Here is a 16,709-nt window from a genome sequence, read left to right on the forward strand (position 1 = left end):
AGATAAAGAAACAGGCCGGCCAGCGGTGCGCTGGTATTGATTGCTGGGGAAAACACACATGGCGGCCCAGCACGCCTTGCGAGGCCCGAGTGTGGACGCTTGCCGACGTGAACATTCACCTTGACCGAAAGGGAAGACACGGCATGGCGTCCACAAGCCACGTACCATTACTTGGGGAAAGTTTGATGATTCTGCTGTCCCTAAATAAATGTGTCGCCCTTTCACGGCAATGACGCGAAGCGCCTTGTGAGTATGAGCCGAGGTTCGTGTGAAAATTCACAGCTCAAGTGTGATCAATATTCACATTTATAGTTAGTCACGATAACAGAACTTCGACTTCCTCTAATCAACTGGATTCTGCTGTATAAAGAACAGACATGACTTGGGGAAAGGTATTTATATATCATATTTATGACCGAGGAGGTACTCCTCACACGCGCTGCAAGCCCAAGCCGCTTTGGCACCTCGGCTTTGCCTATAAATAACATCGGTGAGACGGTTCACATGCATCTCAGAGCGGGATAGTGCAGACATCGGCATATTGTGTCAACCTTTACTTTCACTGCTTTGATCTCTGAGTCTGCAGGAGGCCTCGGGGAGGGTGGTGTGTATATGTGTGTTCAGCTGGGTGGAGGGGCTGGGCAGGCCTCAGCCAACGCTCCTGCAGTGCAGCAGTGCATTTCATTGATTAACTCTGCAGCTCTATCTATACACCCCCCCCCTACTAAGAAACATAAGTCACTGCCATAAGTTAGAGTAAGATAGACAGGGAGACAGAGACAGGAGAGAAGGGACACAGCATAGAAAGATGGATAAATGGCTGTGAGAGGAAGGAAGGGAGAGACTTAGAGAACTCTTAACGGTTCAATCATTTGTAATCCCACCCACCAGCCTCCGGCCCCTCATTTCCTGCCACAAGATTGGATGGGTATGCTGTGCGAGTCTGAGAAGGTGCTGTTTTCTTTTATCTCCCTCTGTCTGCTCTTCCAACCTCGCAGGGGAGAATGAATACGCGGATTCCTTACCAGACCTGATTAAACACCTACCGCACGCCCACCGCCAGCTCTTCTTCTCGCGCCTTTCCCTTTCGCACATACACTGTGCGCCCACACATGCAACATAGTAATGTCTGTGTTCATCTCGTCTTCGCGTTGTTTATTTACTGACACTTTATGCTATCAGATGTTAGCACAGAAGTGTAAACAGACACGCTCAATATAAAAGGAAACAGCCGTGAGCTGGAAGGTGAGTGAAACGATGTGAGCCGCTGTCAAAATTCCATCGTCTTGTCCTTTTGATTCCTTTACTCTGAGAACAAAACAAAGCTTTTTCTGAGACTGACTGAATCCAAGTCAAACACTAAAAGTAAAGATGAACAAAACATCCAGTGCTTTGAGAAAAATGACTTGGATCAAAGTGATGGGCGAACCAACAAACCGGCATTGCCGTAACCAGACCCCCGTCACTAGTGTGGCTAAAAATGTAGATTCCCTGTGCGGGGTTGGAGTCTGTTTTTGGCGATTTTCTTCATGCTGCAGGTCACTGGGCAAATGTAGATGTGACGTGGCTGTGGGCTTTTTCCAGTGCAGCTACAAGGCACAGAACAATCATACTGCGAGGAATCCACTGCAGCAGACGCACAGTTTCGTCACTCGCTGTACAATACAGTGCAGCCATGAGACCTGTTGTGTTTCGAGAGGCTTTTTCTTGACCTGACGTTCTTACTGTCGTCTGCCTCTTCCGATCACTTCACCTCTCGTCCACCTACATGCACAAACTACCTGCTCAAATTCATCAGCACTCAAACTCATAAGTCAAACCAAAGGAATTAGACTGGATTGAACAGGACACAGTAAAAGTGCGATTTAATCACAAACCAGCTGTAAATATAAATGACTACAAATATGAACAATGATTGACTTGATTCGTATAGTTCAAGGTTTTGACAAAATGCTCCAAAAAATGACAGGACATGACAAACTAACAGAGTCGATTCACACCAGCTGAGGCTGGAGAGAAAGTGAAAAAAACCCTGTCATAAAAAACAGGAGGAGCATCAGAAAGTGCACAAAAGGAAACATTTCCAGAGAAATCTGAGAGGAGAATAACACATTGTTGGACTCATTTTGATGGCAGGTAAAAGAGAGCGTGTGTGGTTCCCGCATGCTGTGACCGCAGTACACGCTCTTTGCCTGCCTTGTTTTGCTACGCTCACTACACTTTCATCCATCCACACATCTACTTCTCCTACGTCTCGTCTCGCTACATAGTTGTTCCAGAGAGCTCTGTGATTTAAAGTTGTGTTCTCAATTTAATGCCGACTCTTTTGTTTCCTTTTTTATCCATGATGATGAAGTTTGAGTCGTGACCAAAAGAGCTTTCAAACAAGAAATACTGTGACACCCCGTCCGTCCACAAGGTGCACCTCCATCTACCTGTGTTCCACCTGTAGTGGAAATGGAAAAATAAAAGTAAAATCCATCGGCTGAGGAAACAGATGGAGCACGTGAATCATGACACACATGAACACATGTGACTTTAAGGTCCACTGAAGCTTCGGCTCCACTAGGAAGACAAAAAAAAATCTTATCTCATCATATCTGGAGCGATGAAGAGACGTTAACATTCCTCACATTAATACACGCAACAAACATAAATCCCATGTTTCCATCACAGTTTCCACACATGCATACATCCACTCTGCATAATCTGCTTTTGTACCTTCAGCACCTCCGCGTCACATACCTCACACATCCACGCATTTCTTTCATTGCTGATGTTTCTTACCCACACAGCCTATTTATCAGTTAATTAAAATAAACTGTATGTTTTTAAGCAAATCTCTTGTGTGAACTCGTCTTAATCCCTGTGCCAGTTTGTGAAAATCCACAACAGCTGCTCCACCCGAGATGTGTGCCGATAATGGGCGAATAATCGGCCAATTACGCAGCTAAATGCCATCAATGACTACATTTACATGCACGCTAATATTCCACTATTATTCGGAATATGACAATGGGTCATGTAAACAGCATATTCTGGTTTGATTTTCCATATTAGGCCTTATTCCGCATTTTCCAGTTGAAATGTGGGATACGCCGATTTTATCGTAGTCGATGTAGAGAGGTCTTCGATGTCCATCTGGATTTCTCCCATCCTTTTCTTCAGAGCTCTGCTAGTCAGTTTTTGGCCACTAGGGGGCAGTGAAACATCAAATCAAGCCGACAGACAGCCACTGACGTGATGGAACATGTTCACCTACTTTCACTTTCGGCAAACATGGAACATTGGCATGAATTGAGTGTTTCTGGCCATCATTGTTATCCCAATACTCACTCTCCATTTAGTTTCGGCTCCTGAGAAGAAATACCTGGCTTCAAAGCTTGCCACTTTTTGACTTTCTTCACCAGCTGCTGCAGCTTTGTGTATCTGCAGCTTGGTGCTGGGGAGATACCGTAGAGCTGCTATATCAGAGGCTATTTTCTGGAAGTGGCTGCCTACAGGAGACGGATGAAAGCTGCTCAAACTTAACTGTACAGTAAACTATAAACAAATAATATACGGAAGAGAACATCAAAAAGAAGAAATACCAAGTCAAGGCCAATACAATAATGCTCAGAGTTCCCTCTCTGGAACACCTGGACACTCTCCAGATCCTACAAGGTACTAGATGTCCTGGACTGCACCAAATGGCACGACCTGCTAAAACACTTTCATACAGTGAAGAAAATGCTGCAAAAACAGCCATTCCTGGTATTAAACCAAGCAAAATGAGGAAGCTAGCCATTATTATTGATTTGGTCAGGGAAAGCAGTAGCACACACAAAAAAGATGGGAAAATGTGCTTAGCAATTAACAATGAAATAGTTTTAGCCCTGCAACCTCCTTGTAGAATCAAAGGAAACGGAAGGTTTGAGGTAATAAAACACAAATGTGAGCAGATGCTTGCTGACACGGTGGTAATCACAAAGGCACACTGTCGCCCCAGGCAACAGAAATGAGTAACATTTAGCTACAAACTGCTGTCTGATCCCGGAGTTCCTGGGATAAAACCTCACTAAGTAGCGGTTCGTGGCCTGATAGCTATCTGGGAACCCCTTAATGAAAAAGTTAGGGAACCCCTATGTGTGTATGTGTGTGTGTGTGTGTGTGTGTGTGTGTGTGTGTGTGTGGTGTTACTGCAGCTTTCAGTCACAGTGCCAGTTTTGTTTCTGCTGCTTTGCACTTCCATTTTGTAATTTAATCAGCAGGCTTTCTGCGTCTCAAGCTCCACCTTTGGCAAGCCAACATGGCAATTAATTGGCTTATTAAATCCCTACGCAATGCCCTATCAGCAAAACTATCAAAGACTAATCCTCCCTTTGTACCACAGTACTGTATGCAGGGAGAGAACAGAGCAGCGTCTGCTGGAGCCGCTGACTTTTAATCAGGGCTGAGACAGGAAGACAAAGTTATTGTGCTGTGAAGTTACAGGCAGGGTGCAAGGAAGGTGGAGGAGGCATAGGTTACAGCTGTTACTGCAGCCCAGGTGCATTTACATATCTAATTTGGAGAGTGTGCATCAGAGAGAGAGATGGTGCCCCAAAACGTTGACTATATATGCACGAAAAAAAAGAATTTGATATTCGTCCAAGTGAGCCTGTCACCAACAGCAGACAAATGCTTTGCCCCGATCACCTTCTTTCATTAATATCAAGCTAACAGTCAAACCCACGGTCATCCTGGAAACTGTGTCTGTGTGCATGTGTATGTGTGTGTATGTGTGTGTGTGTGTGTGTGGGGGGGAATTGGGGCTAATTTGTGAAATGACTTAGCCAATGACAGAGAGCGATGGCTAATGCTAGGTCTGATTCCCAAACATTTGTCATTTCAGAGAACAGGCAATATTAATCTATCCCTGTCTTCCCCAATGTCCGGTTAATCGATCTCTCATACATACACATGAGCTGACTCACACACACACACTCACACAGACTCACACACACCTGCTGCGTGCCCTCATGCAGACGTAACATACAGATATTTCAGTAAGACAAGTCCTGCATATCTCAGCTGCTCGCTGTCTCATCGTTTCACAACACTTCAGAAGTTTGTCACTCCCTCTGTCATCAACCAAGGACGCAAACAAGGTGACTAGCACATCATCAAACCATCTGCTGTGTGATAAACAGAAAAAAAAAACACTCCCACACACACACTCTTACTCACACACGGACAGACAGCCAGCACACATACACACACTCTCTCCCAGGATGCAGTTTATTTTGTTATAGTGCAGGCAGCTGTGGGTAATCCCAATTCAGCAGCAGCAGGAAGTGAAAACTTCTCAACGTGACCCCTCGGCGTGAGCAAAGTATCATCCCTGACTATTGGCTCCATCTCTCTGCCTGACTGCTCCTGGTGATGAGCAACCACAGTAGCCGTGGGGTGCAAAAACAGGCATCTCTTTTGTTGTTTCCTCCCCTCTGCTTCCTGGAGTATCACAGTGCATCCACAGAGGCGCAGACCTCGGCGGTATGTGCCTTCAACTTTCTCTCTCCCTCCCTCCTTCGAAGCATCTTCCAGCCCTCTGAGAGGGCATTGATTCTCCTCAGGGGAGGGAAGATGTGTCACCCTGCATGGATTGGATTGATAACGGCGGGCTAAATATAGCCCTGCGGCAGGAAAGAGGAGAGGAGGATATTTTTAGAAGTGTTTATAGTGCCGCGACTCGGACACTACCTCAGCTGAATGACCAAATGGAAGTAAGGAAAATGGAAGTAAGGAAAGGGTGGGCGGCACTAAACACTGCGACTCTCTCATTGCGAGATTACTGCACTTAGTGGGATTGTAAAAAAAATTTGAGTGGATCAGTGCACTGTCTGCCCAGCTCAAAATGATCATCAGTTATGTTTAAAAATATGCCCGTCAAAATTAGTCCTCTAAAACATTTTCTGTTGACGTAAGCTTCGATTGAGTTGTTTCTTTGGCTCCATTGTCTGATTTGAGTAATGTATTGGCTTTCCATTTACAACAGTCTCTAATCCATACAACACACACTCCAAGTCTCCTCTCTCAATGTGCTGAAGTGCTCACTTTACTTTGGCTGCAGGCGATACTTACATGATGCTATCAGATGTCACATTGTTGTATATTGAGCAGCGTTTTTACAGAATCTATTTTTCCCCGCTTTTGCAATTTGGGACTTATAAGCATGCTTTTCATGTCTCTCTTTCATATACCCTTCAGCGTGCATTTAAAACCCATGAGACTCTTCTCTGTAAAGTGCTGACTCACTCTGAATCGATCCCGATGCTGTGGGGTCTCCTGCTGAGCCGATCATGGGCCTGAGTTAAATGCTAACCTTTTTCTGGGCTGAACCCGATGCCAAAACAGGGTAAAAATCAACACTGATCTATGGTCCTTTATGCTCATATTGCCAACTCTTTCCCTCGGGCGAAGATCATTTATAGAGTTAATTGATTTGTCCTGCTGTGCTAGTCCCTTCTGCTGCCAGCCACATGCTGAGCCACAGGACATGTTCATATTGTAATATCGAGGGCAGCGACAAACAAAACACTGTCTTTTAGATCAATCAGAAATCCAGCTGAGATGAGCAGCTTTTCTTCCTTGTCTATTCAGCGGCGATGCCTGTGGAAAAGGAATGCTTTGTGTTGCACAATACAGGCCCAAGTTTTGAGACTGATGCTTTCCTCTGTGCTGCAGCGCCTCAAGTTCTTATGAATTTTACATTATGTTGAACGGGCGCTCAACCACTGTAGTGACTGAGACACAAAATGAATGTTTTTATCATCCCCTCAATTGCTTGTCGCTATCATGAGGCTTCACCCGAATAACCATCTTCTCCTTTCACCAAAACCCTTCAAACAGCCATCATCCAGTCGTCTACAGATGCAAGCATTTGAATAAACTAAATGTAGCAGTTTGTGAATTTCTCCAATCAAGGGGCATCAGAAGTAATGTGCATGCAGGTTTTTACAATCAGTGATGTTAGCAGCGGTAGTGTTTGAGTGGGAGATTTGCGTAACCATGGGAACTGCTGCTTGAGAGATATGACCACTGACACATAGCGAAATAAGCCAAACTCACCTGTAAATAGTGACAGGGCCTGAGGTTGGGCTTGAGGTCGGTGGGCGTCATGGGCTTCTCCAGGTTGAGTGAAGACTTTCTGTAGGCTTCCTTGGCTTGGCTGACCGTTAGCGTTGACCAGGAGCTTCTCTTCATGAACTTTCCCTCCGGCGCCATGCTTATGCTCTCGCAGGCTGAGCACTTGACATCGTTGTTGCTCTTGGAGGTCTTCAGCGACAGGTCTCCAGCCAGGTGGCCGTGCATTGAATCAGGGTAGCAGTGGCTGATGTGGTCCACAGGATGCCGTGACATGACGCTGGGCGTTCTGTACGTGCTGTCACTGTCCAGGTTGTCGTCGGAGCTCCACCAACCTCCCGAGCGCTGCTTGCCGCTGCCGTCGGATTTACGTTCTTTGCTCTTGCTGCGTTTGCTGTGTTTGTGGTGACCTTGGTGATGGTGATGGTGGTGGTGTGAGCTGTCCCGGTGCGAGTCGCTTTTGGTGCCGTTCATCTTGGAGGAACCTTCTAGAGAGTGCGACTTTGTGAAGAGCTTCTGCACCGAGTGGACTAAGTGGCGTATTCGCCCTGGGCTTTCGTTGCGCTGCTCTGTAGTTGTGGTTGTGGTGGAGGTGCGTTGGTACTGCAGTGTGTGAAAGCCATCCCGGTGCAGCGGCATCTGCTTCTCAAATTGGTCGAGGAGGTTTGCTGGGATTCGGTTCATTTTGCCGCTGCCACCATGCGAGGATGAACCGCCGTCGTCTCGGGAATCCCTGCCGCCAGAAGTGTTGCCACCGCTGTCCCGTGAAGCGCTGCCGTAGTGCATGCGGGGGAAAGTGCTACTAGAAATGGAGTGGTCGGTGGCCGACATGGACACCGGCATCACCATACACTCAGAGTGGATGGAGCTCCGCGGGGAGCAGCGATGGTGGCTCTCAAGGGGGCAGCTCTCAGTGGGGCTGAGGAGGTAGGAGTGGGGCCGTGAGTTGCCATGGTGGAGGTGATGGTCCAGGGAATGGTCGCATTCAGCCAGGCCGCAGGTGTGGGCAGAGGTGGGAGAGGTGAGCTGGAGCTGGGCAGGGCGGCCGCCAGAGAGACCCTTCATGTTCCTGGGTGGGGGGGAGTAGCTGTCCTCATCGAAGTACTGCGAGGGTGACCATGAATACTGCTGGTCTGAAAAAGAGAGAGAGAGCACTGGATCACACTCAAAGTAAAAAGACATTTTCACAGAAAAAGCATTTCACAAGTAATGCTGATGGGGGGTGGGGGGGGGGGGGTCGGGGCTATACCAAATGACATGTCAGCCTCAAAAAGGTTGGTCATTATCCACCATACTCTCACTCACCACATCCACTCCAACTACAAAGGACACAAAAAAAACCTCAAAAAGTAGCACATCTGAAATGTGACAATGAAATCAACAGATTGCACAGACAAAATCTCTTTCCTTTCTATTCAGGACTGGGGTGGCGAACTGCTAAGAGAGACAGGGAAAAAAGAGAGGACGAAAGAAAGAGAAAAGCAGGCGACAGGTGGGAGCCCGCACTGCCATTTATCCAATGCAAAGTGAAATAATAGCCTATCACTCCGCGGTGCTGGTGTCATCCGTCAAAGCCCTGAGGAGAGCGCTGTGAGGCGTGTGGCCAGATAGGCGTCCTTGGGAGAGGATCACTAAACGCACCCTCCCTCCTTCTCTTTCTGTTGGCCATGTAGTCTTAGATTAAAACCCAATTCTGGTCACCAAGGGCAGACGTGCCAGCACTCTACTTCAATGTATTTAACTTAATCAGACAATAGGCTTCCTTTATCTTTATGCCTCACCACCATCTGCGGTCAGTTTAATTACAACAGCTGAACCTCGTCAGGATGATGGGGGTTAAAATTACACATGGGACAGTACGCAGCCAGATGTTATGAATGACGCCCTAAATAATAAACTTTTCTTTAGTTTATGAGGTTTTAACTACCTAATGAGCACTAAGTTACGATATATAACAAAGCACTGTAAAAGTGTGGGCTCTTCTTGATCATAGGTATTTCGAGTTATGTATATCTCTCTGTTTTGTCTGCATTAACTGGTTCTCCATGAAAAGCTGGACACTGTAGTAGAAAAGCTCACCGAGGTCATATTTCAAACTTACCTGCACGCCGTCTGTGAAATAAACAAAGAATAACCATATCTTAGCTTGCCTGCCTGCCAATGATACGCCTCATAAACCAGTGCACTTTCACTCCCACTGTAACCCCATAAAATGAAGGAGAGTTGTTATGTGCTGCTGTGGTAGGAGACCGAGGAGGAGGGGAGCTTTAGACCAAACTGTAGCACTTTTAAAGTACATCAGTGTATTGACAAATCAACAAATGCCTAAAATATTATCCTAAACTTCAATGTGATATCTCTACTACATAATATATTTGAAAAGGGCAGGTGGGCTCTGAGAAACCTGGCGGTGTTGGAGGAAAAACACCTTGACTTGGCTTATTCAGGTGCACCAGTGAACAAAATTAGAAGCATTGGTGAGTGAAACAGCAGCGGGATGCCACAACCTTGTGGCTACACAAGTGAATCTTACTGCTCGGGTTGCACTTCTGACTAAGCGTTACCGTCCATCTCTTCCCAGAAGCCGTCTTGAACTCTGAACAGCTCCCTCCTTCTGTTTTGTGTCATAAATCACATCAGGGTATCGGGGCACGCCGCAGACAAGATGGAGTTTTTAAATAAAGGATCAAAATCGATGGTTTTATTCCACGCACTGTTCTTTTTTCTGAAAACATGCCACCTATATGACCCATAATGCAACTCCCTCTGGAGGCATAAAAAGCTTTAAACAACGTTCACATGTGCAGTAGTATTGGCAAATACCTGCAAACAGACTGATATATAAAGTCAGTCGCCTTCCCATTCCCGTACGCCATTAAAACAAAATTAATTAGATAAATGGGAAATTAAGTGGATCATTTTTATCAACCTGACCACTAACCATTAACTGACACTTCCTGGGTTATCCATTTCAATTTCCTTTTGCTGATAGAAAGCATGACAATATGTGCAATGTTAAAGATGTCGGTCATCGGTCAAAACTAAAAATGAAGGGAAAAAACCCATAATAATAATAATCATTGCTCACAACTGACTAACCTGCTACCAGGAGTTTGTTATGGATAAGCTGTTTCACAGATATTGGGAAGTGATATTTAACATTTCTAAAAGAAAAAAAAATCAATGGTGACATTGTTTATGAATAAAATACAAGACAGAAATCCCACAAATGAAATACCCGAAGATCAAGTAAATCATACAACACCGCCATTGTTATGTTATTCATATGAGCTGAATACCACCAGACTTTAAAGGGACAGCGTGTATACACACACAGAGACATGGAAATATTGTGTCACACCCTACATCATATCTCCCGACCCTTCCTGCAGTAATACATTTAAAACAGATTTTTGGACGTCTCAAAGATATTTATTGGTTGATTCTAGTGTGCTCTGTGCAGCTGCTCTGGGTCCTGTCGCCGCACCCACAGCATGTTTGTCACTGAGCATATTGTGGCTTTTCCTCTTGATTATTTTGTCAATAGCTCTCAGAAAGTCTCATATTCACAACTAAAAAAACCCCCTTCAACATCATGAGACTGACTCGCCGCGCTGTGAGTGAATTGCGACTAAGGGCGGATGCTCCTTTTCATCTTTCAAACTGGATGAAATTTATTCCATTCAAACGCATTTTTAATGAGGTCTAAGATCTCAACCCCTGAGGTGCAGCCTTGCTCTTCTGTTGCTGTCGTCCTCCATCTGTCGAGATGAAAACAAATTCTCCTTGTTTACCAGTCGTACATGAGGTTGTCTGGTTGGCAGGCTGATGTAAAATTAATCCGGGCGACTCAAAGCGAAAAAAGAAAGGGATAAGACCTTTTCCTTCAGGAGGAGCTGTTTTTGTAAGGCAGCACACAACAGAGCTGAAAACGCCTATCAATAATGTTACTACAGAGTACAAATCAACAGGTGAATCAGGTGAACTTGCTCGGCTTGAGTCCGCCCAGCTCACTGCTTGCTAGTAATTGCAGCAGAAGGGTGATGGTGCATTATTGATTGATGTGGTGCTACATTTCTGCCTGAAGTTATGTCACTGTCTTACTCCAAGGCCTCTCTCTGACGGCTGACTATTCCTTGAGGTATCTGAGGAGGCTGCACTGAATAAATTATCCACCGGCAGAGTTATGGCAGTTCCTGGGATTATACGACAGATGACAGACTCATCCGCCCTCCATCTCTCTTTCTCCTTTTTCACCTCTGCTGATACAGAATTGGAGTTTCGCTAAAGGAAAGAAAAAAGTCGATTCAAAAAGTAAGTCCTGCGAAACATTTTGAAGGTTACTTAACATTAACGGCAGGCAGATTGAGGGAAAGCAGCTCTCTCGGTGAGTGTGCACCCTTCTGGCAAGTGCTCTGCAAACAGGGAGACAAGTATCCGTGACAGGCAGAGGGCTTGTTGTTTTTACACTGATACCAGCACCTGCCATCACATTATCAGCTTCCTGGCAAGGGTGCCAACTGCCTGGATGGACTGCTAGGATAGAGGGGGAGTCTAAAAACTGGATGGCAATTAAATTTCAGCACAACATACAGCAGTGAGGCAACATTGTCTTTGAATGTCATGCTATTTATGCTTTTAAATGTTGTCGGGCCATGATAATAATCCTTATGCAAATGAGGACGAGTGAGCATATCTGATATTTCTCAGGAAGGTAGAGGCAGGATACTTGATGGTGTCGTCTTTATGCTAAGGCTGAACCAATTGGCTTTTTCACCGCAATAACAAAAAGCCCTCCCATGACAAGCAACAGCATTTTCCCAGGAAAAAACAAACCAATCACATTCAGCTCAACATCTGGCGCATTCTGCAATCATCCAATCATGTCTGACTTAACGGCTGAAACCAACATCCAGCTCTATACTGTCGTCAAAGCCCTCTGGGCTCGACGGCGATGAACACACCTTATATCTGACACGAGGTGTGGAGGGACGGGAAGCAGAGTCAGAGGAAGAGGCTCATTTATTAAGGGCTTCTGTTTTGTGAGTAAAGGTCGTTTTGCTCCTCTTAACACATTAGCATTTAAATAGCATTATATCTGCACTGAGTATCACTGACAGCTCCCACTCCTCCACTGGCTCAGACCCTAACTGGAGTTGAAAACAAAGTTAAAAGATAATAAAGCGCTGGACTAGACTGAGAGATCAGAGGCATGCGACCTTCAGACTTGGCAGTGGTTAGCATGGTGGCTAGCTGCAGCACTGTTTAAGAGAGGATTAAGATAAAGGCGACTATGAGGAAGAGTCCCAGTGTTTGAGGCAACACACGAGAGACTCGTGATGACAGTCTTTAATGTTTCATGTCGGTGAAAAAATCAGTCGCTTCTAAGTAGTCTGGCATCAAACACCCCAAACTGCTTCAATGTTAATCGTACCACTGGTCTGCTGGTGAATATGAATGAGTGCTACAAAAGCAAAGGTTATTTTTAATAACGGATTTCACACAATTAACAATCTGGCTGCTAACACATGCATGCAGCCCTTTTAGAGGATTCCAATAGTATTCTGAACATTGCATTTCTGTTGTCTGTTGAGAATCTGCGCACTTTCGAATTTTGAAAAAGATGCAAAAAAGGCCCAAACGACTTGAAAAACATCATTTCAATCCTACATGCTTTTAAACTTCCAAAAACAGCTTTGTCAAGCTATTCCAGCAGCATTCATTCCCACAGGCCAGAGGAAAGTCACACCCCTTCTTTTCTGAGCAAAACAAATCGATGGAGCGGCTTTCTTATCCATCTCCCAAAGGTTAAATGCAGTCTCCCCAGAATTCAGGCCTTTCTTCAAAAAAATCAAAGGAAGGAATTGCGTCCTCTGCCCTCGGGGCAAATCAGCAGTGGTCCGAGCTATTAGATTGGAGAAGGAGGCAATGGACAAATAGGCAAAGCAGCAAATCTGGCAGCTTTGCGAGCCTCATGATATCCACCATAGTAGCTTCAATCAAAATAAGGCCCCGGCTTACGGCTTTGGCAGATATCCTGCTCACTTGTCCATCCGAGTGACAGCACAGGACGACTTACGCATGCTGTAGATTTCAAGCGTGAGCTGAAACCGAACCTGCAGCATTTTCAGCCGCTAATGCAATACTCAACTAACAGAGCGGTTTCAAACTGCTGCAGCAATTTGGAGCCAATCAGTGATATTTTTCTTCATAGACCATCTGTCTCTGGCCGAGAGTGACAACTGAAACGCACGAAAAAAGGTTCCTGTCACGTTTTCTGCTCTGAGTGACGCCTAATGCTGAGGCGTGAGATGAAAAACAGAGTGTGTTACATTATTGCAGAGTCAGCATTGCATGGACACACAATTGGACATGTATGTTCGCATGGTTGCTCACATGCTTACACAATGGGGGAGGACCCGTTCCTACAACTGGCCTTAAATCAAGCTGGGAGTTGATGCTGGGGAGTGAAGAGCCAGTGTCACTGAATCTATACAATAATGATGATTTACATGATTAAAAAAGAACAGCAGTCCACACACTCGCTTATGTGAAAGTGACAGGCTGCTTTTTAGGTTTAATCATGAACTTTGTCACCAGTGTTCAAAGACTGACACAATGAGTGTTCATCCGCTAATCACAGCTGACAGCTGGAACTGCTCTGTCACACTGACAGTACTTCATGTTGCTTGTATTTCGAAAACATTTGACTAAATGTCCCATTACATAATGTGAGATGTCAGTCACAGTCAAGTGTTGCTGCTCCGCTAGAAGTCACATGACCTGGGGTTGCATACGAGGGGAACTGAGACCCTCGTATTTCCTGGAAACTCTGGCGATCTACAACCATTTCCTGCTAAAGACAGAAGCTCAGCTGTGTGAAAAAAGTTGCTTTAGAGTAAAGGTGAACAACAAAAAGTGCAACTGAAAACTATGCAGGCTGTTGAACAAGAGGCGGGCCTCCAGCCTCAGATCAGAGAGCAGAGCGCCACTGAAAAAGTGAATCAGCGAGTTGTTGCAACAAAAATGTTCCCGTGCTTTAAACCAGTGAAACAACGGGCCGATGTGGGTGCAGGCGAGAGATTTCCCACCACATCAAGTGACCATCTCAGGTTTGCACTGCAAAGATGGTCAGACAATACTGTGGTGCCCCAGTAGCTCATCTGGTGGAGCGTGTACCATCTACTATGACTGAGCCGGGCCCTTTACCGCATCCCCTCTGTGTCCCCACTTTCCTGTCTCTCTTCAGCAGTTTCTATCCAATAACAGCAAAAAAGTAAAAAAATAAAATAAAATAAAACCAAACTTCATTAGCAGCCAGAGGAATCCTGTTTTCACAGGAAAAGTGGGGTACAATCCTGGCAGGAAGTAAAAAAAAATCACACAAAACATTCAACCCCAGCATGCAGCGATGCACATGCTTAGGTTTCACTGCACGGCTGTGCATGCTTGGCCTGTTGCACTGCTGCCTCCTGCAGCCCGTGTCGCACCAAGCTGAATGTGGATGCGCTTACACACCTGAGAGTGCTGTCTGGGTATGACTACAGACAACAATCCAAGCCTACACCCCACTATCTTCCTCCCAGCAGGACGGAGGTTCGCCTGCGAGCATGGAGGGATAGATTAGAGCAAGGAGAGGCTGGCGCAGGTAAGTGGCTATTGTCTACTGAGCTTCTGTAAACAACAGTAATGAGTTTGTGTGTGGCTGCATGTTTCCGGAAAGTCTGGAGAGACAGCAGGTACAGGAGACTGTAAAATGATCCTGATACAGAGTGAACAGGAACTATAGCAGCAGAAATGCATATTCCTGCATCCCCTCCCCAAAGAGCTCTGCACTAATCTCTTCAAAAATGATTGGGCTATTGGCAGGCTGTCCCAACACACGTAAAATGGCAATTTCTCTTCTCTAACACCCAATTTCACCTACAGAGTGGCGAGCTGAAGGCAGCCATAGTATTTAGCTGCGGAGAGATTACGGAGGCCAGATAAGGAGAAGCCGCTGAATGCCTGAATACTTATCATGAGCCCGCTAATGATGAAGTCTGTTATCTGTGCTACGCTCAGCGCTCCTCCTCGGCTCTCCCCTCTCTTTACGAGTCAGAGCGGGGACAGAACGATAGGTGACAAAGAATTCTAACAAAGTGTCGGGATCAGCATTCTTCCTCCTTCCTCAAAGAATGACAATCCTTGAGGCTTTTGTGCTGCCCAACTCTCTGGTTCGTCTTTTGTATTTTGGAAATGAACGCAAAAAGTACTAATGCTCACACCGAAAACGTCGGGCCCATCCCGTGCTCGGCCGTGGTGATTTCACCCCACACGACAACGCAACAGCAGCAATGTTGCCAAATTGTCTTGCTATCTTCGCATCATTTGCCATTCAAGCAACGATCTCCTCAATCTAAATCTTTTCAAAGCCCCCTTTTCATTTACAACAGCCACAGAAATTGACTTGGAGTCCAACAATGCCCCCGCGCGTACTCTTGCCAAGTGTGGTAGATTGCATGGGCTTGCTTTTACATGGTGGAATCATAAATCCAGCGCAGCTATCCAGCTATGAATAAATCATGCTGAATGTGAAATTCTGCCACAGGAAAAGCCCTGTGACTGTGTGTGTGTGTGTGTGTGTGTGTGTGAGACAGAAAGAGAGTAAGTCACATCTTATGTAACAGCCAGGACTGCATTCCCAGGCAACTTGTTAGAGGAAGCCTCAGAAGTGTTCCTGGTTGCCGTAGCAACACGCTCTGAAGCTCCCCTCCTTTGCTGTCTTTGCAGCCACGGAGGAGTTCAGGACAAAATGTGAGATAATTTGATATTGTCACACTGTTATTATTTGCAGGGATGATGTAAGTGATAAGTACATCAGTTGCTTTTAATTCTCAAGTCAGCAGCAGACGCGTCACTGTTTCGACCGTTCAGGGCCGAGCTCGTGTTTCCCGTCAGACGAGAAGGTCCAGAGCAGGCCTCAGTCCCCAGAGACAATCCCATCACGGAACTGATTTTGAAAACACTACAGGTCCCCCGGGCCCCGCAGGCATCCACACTCCTCAGCCTCAAGAAGACAATTGAAATCCTTTCCGCTCTAATGTAATTTTCCTCTCTGCAGACCACAGCAGCTCAGAGAGCGGAGGGTGGGGGCCGACCATAATGACTTTTTGAGATGGAAGCGATACCGATGGTCCAGTTCAGATCCTTGTCTCTCATTCGCCTTTTTCTCCAAAGTCAGCCGGAACATTAGAGGCACAAAGTCGATCAGTGTGTTAAAGGATTTGCCGTGATGTTAATCTGGACATAATCAGATCATAAAATGAAGAGTACTGACAGCATTTGAGGGTGGAAACAAGTAGTACTGATAGAGTGCCATGCAACTTCACCACGAGGACCACGAGCACAGAATGTGACTGGAAGACTTCAAATACTGAACTATCCCGCTACACAAAGCCTTCATAGGCCCCCCTCAAACACCACAGCACCCACGTGTTGATGTGGATAGAGGAAGGTTGCATGTCGCTCTAGGGATTGCAGGTGAACCTGAACACATCTGACAGTAAAATGTTATTAGTGTAAGAGCCTGTCCCAGTGTTTTACTGGCCTAATTTCACAGCAGT

At 45.8% G+C, this 16,709-nt stretch overlaps 1 protein-coding gene across 1 annotated transcript in view; it reads right to left on the bottom strand.

Moving 5' to 3' along the window:
• The window catches only part of dlgap2a (discs, large (Drosophila) homolog-associated protein 2a), a 50,873-nt gene extending 42,704 nt beyond the window's left edge, over positions 1-8,169 (bottom strand). The window contains exon 1 of the mRNA XM_041953788.1: positions 7,090-8,169. Within this exon, the coding sequence (XP_041809722.1) occupies positions 7,090-8,169 (1,080 nt within the window). The remainder of the gene's footprint in view (positions 1-7,089) is intronic.
• Between the last annotated feature and the right edge of the window lie 8,540 nt (positions 8,170-16,709).

The sequence above is a fragment of the Chelmon rostratus genome, chromosome 15, assembly GCF_017976325.1.
Source record: "Chelmon rostratus isolate fCheRos1 chromosome 15, fCheRos1.pri, whole genome shotgun sequence".
NCBI classification, from domain to species: domain Eukaryota; kingdom Metazoa; phylum Chordata; class Actinopteri; order Chaetodontiformes; family Chaetodontidae; genus Chelmon; species Chelmon rostratus.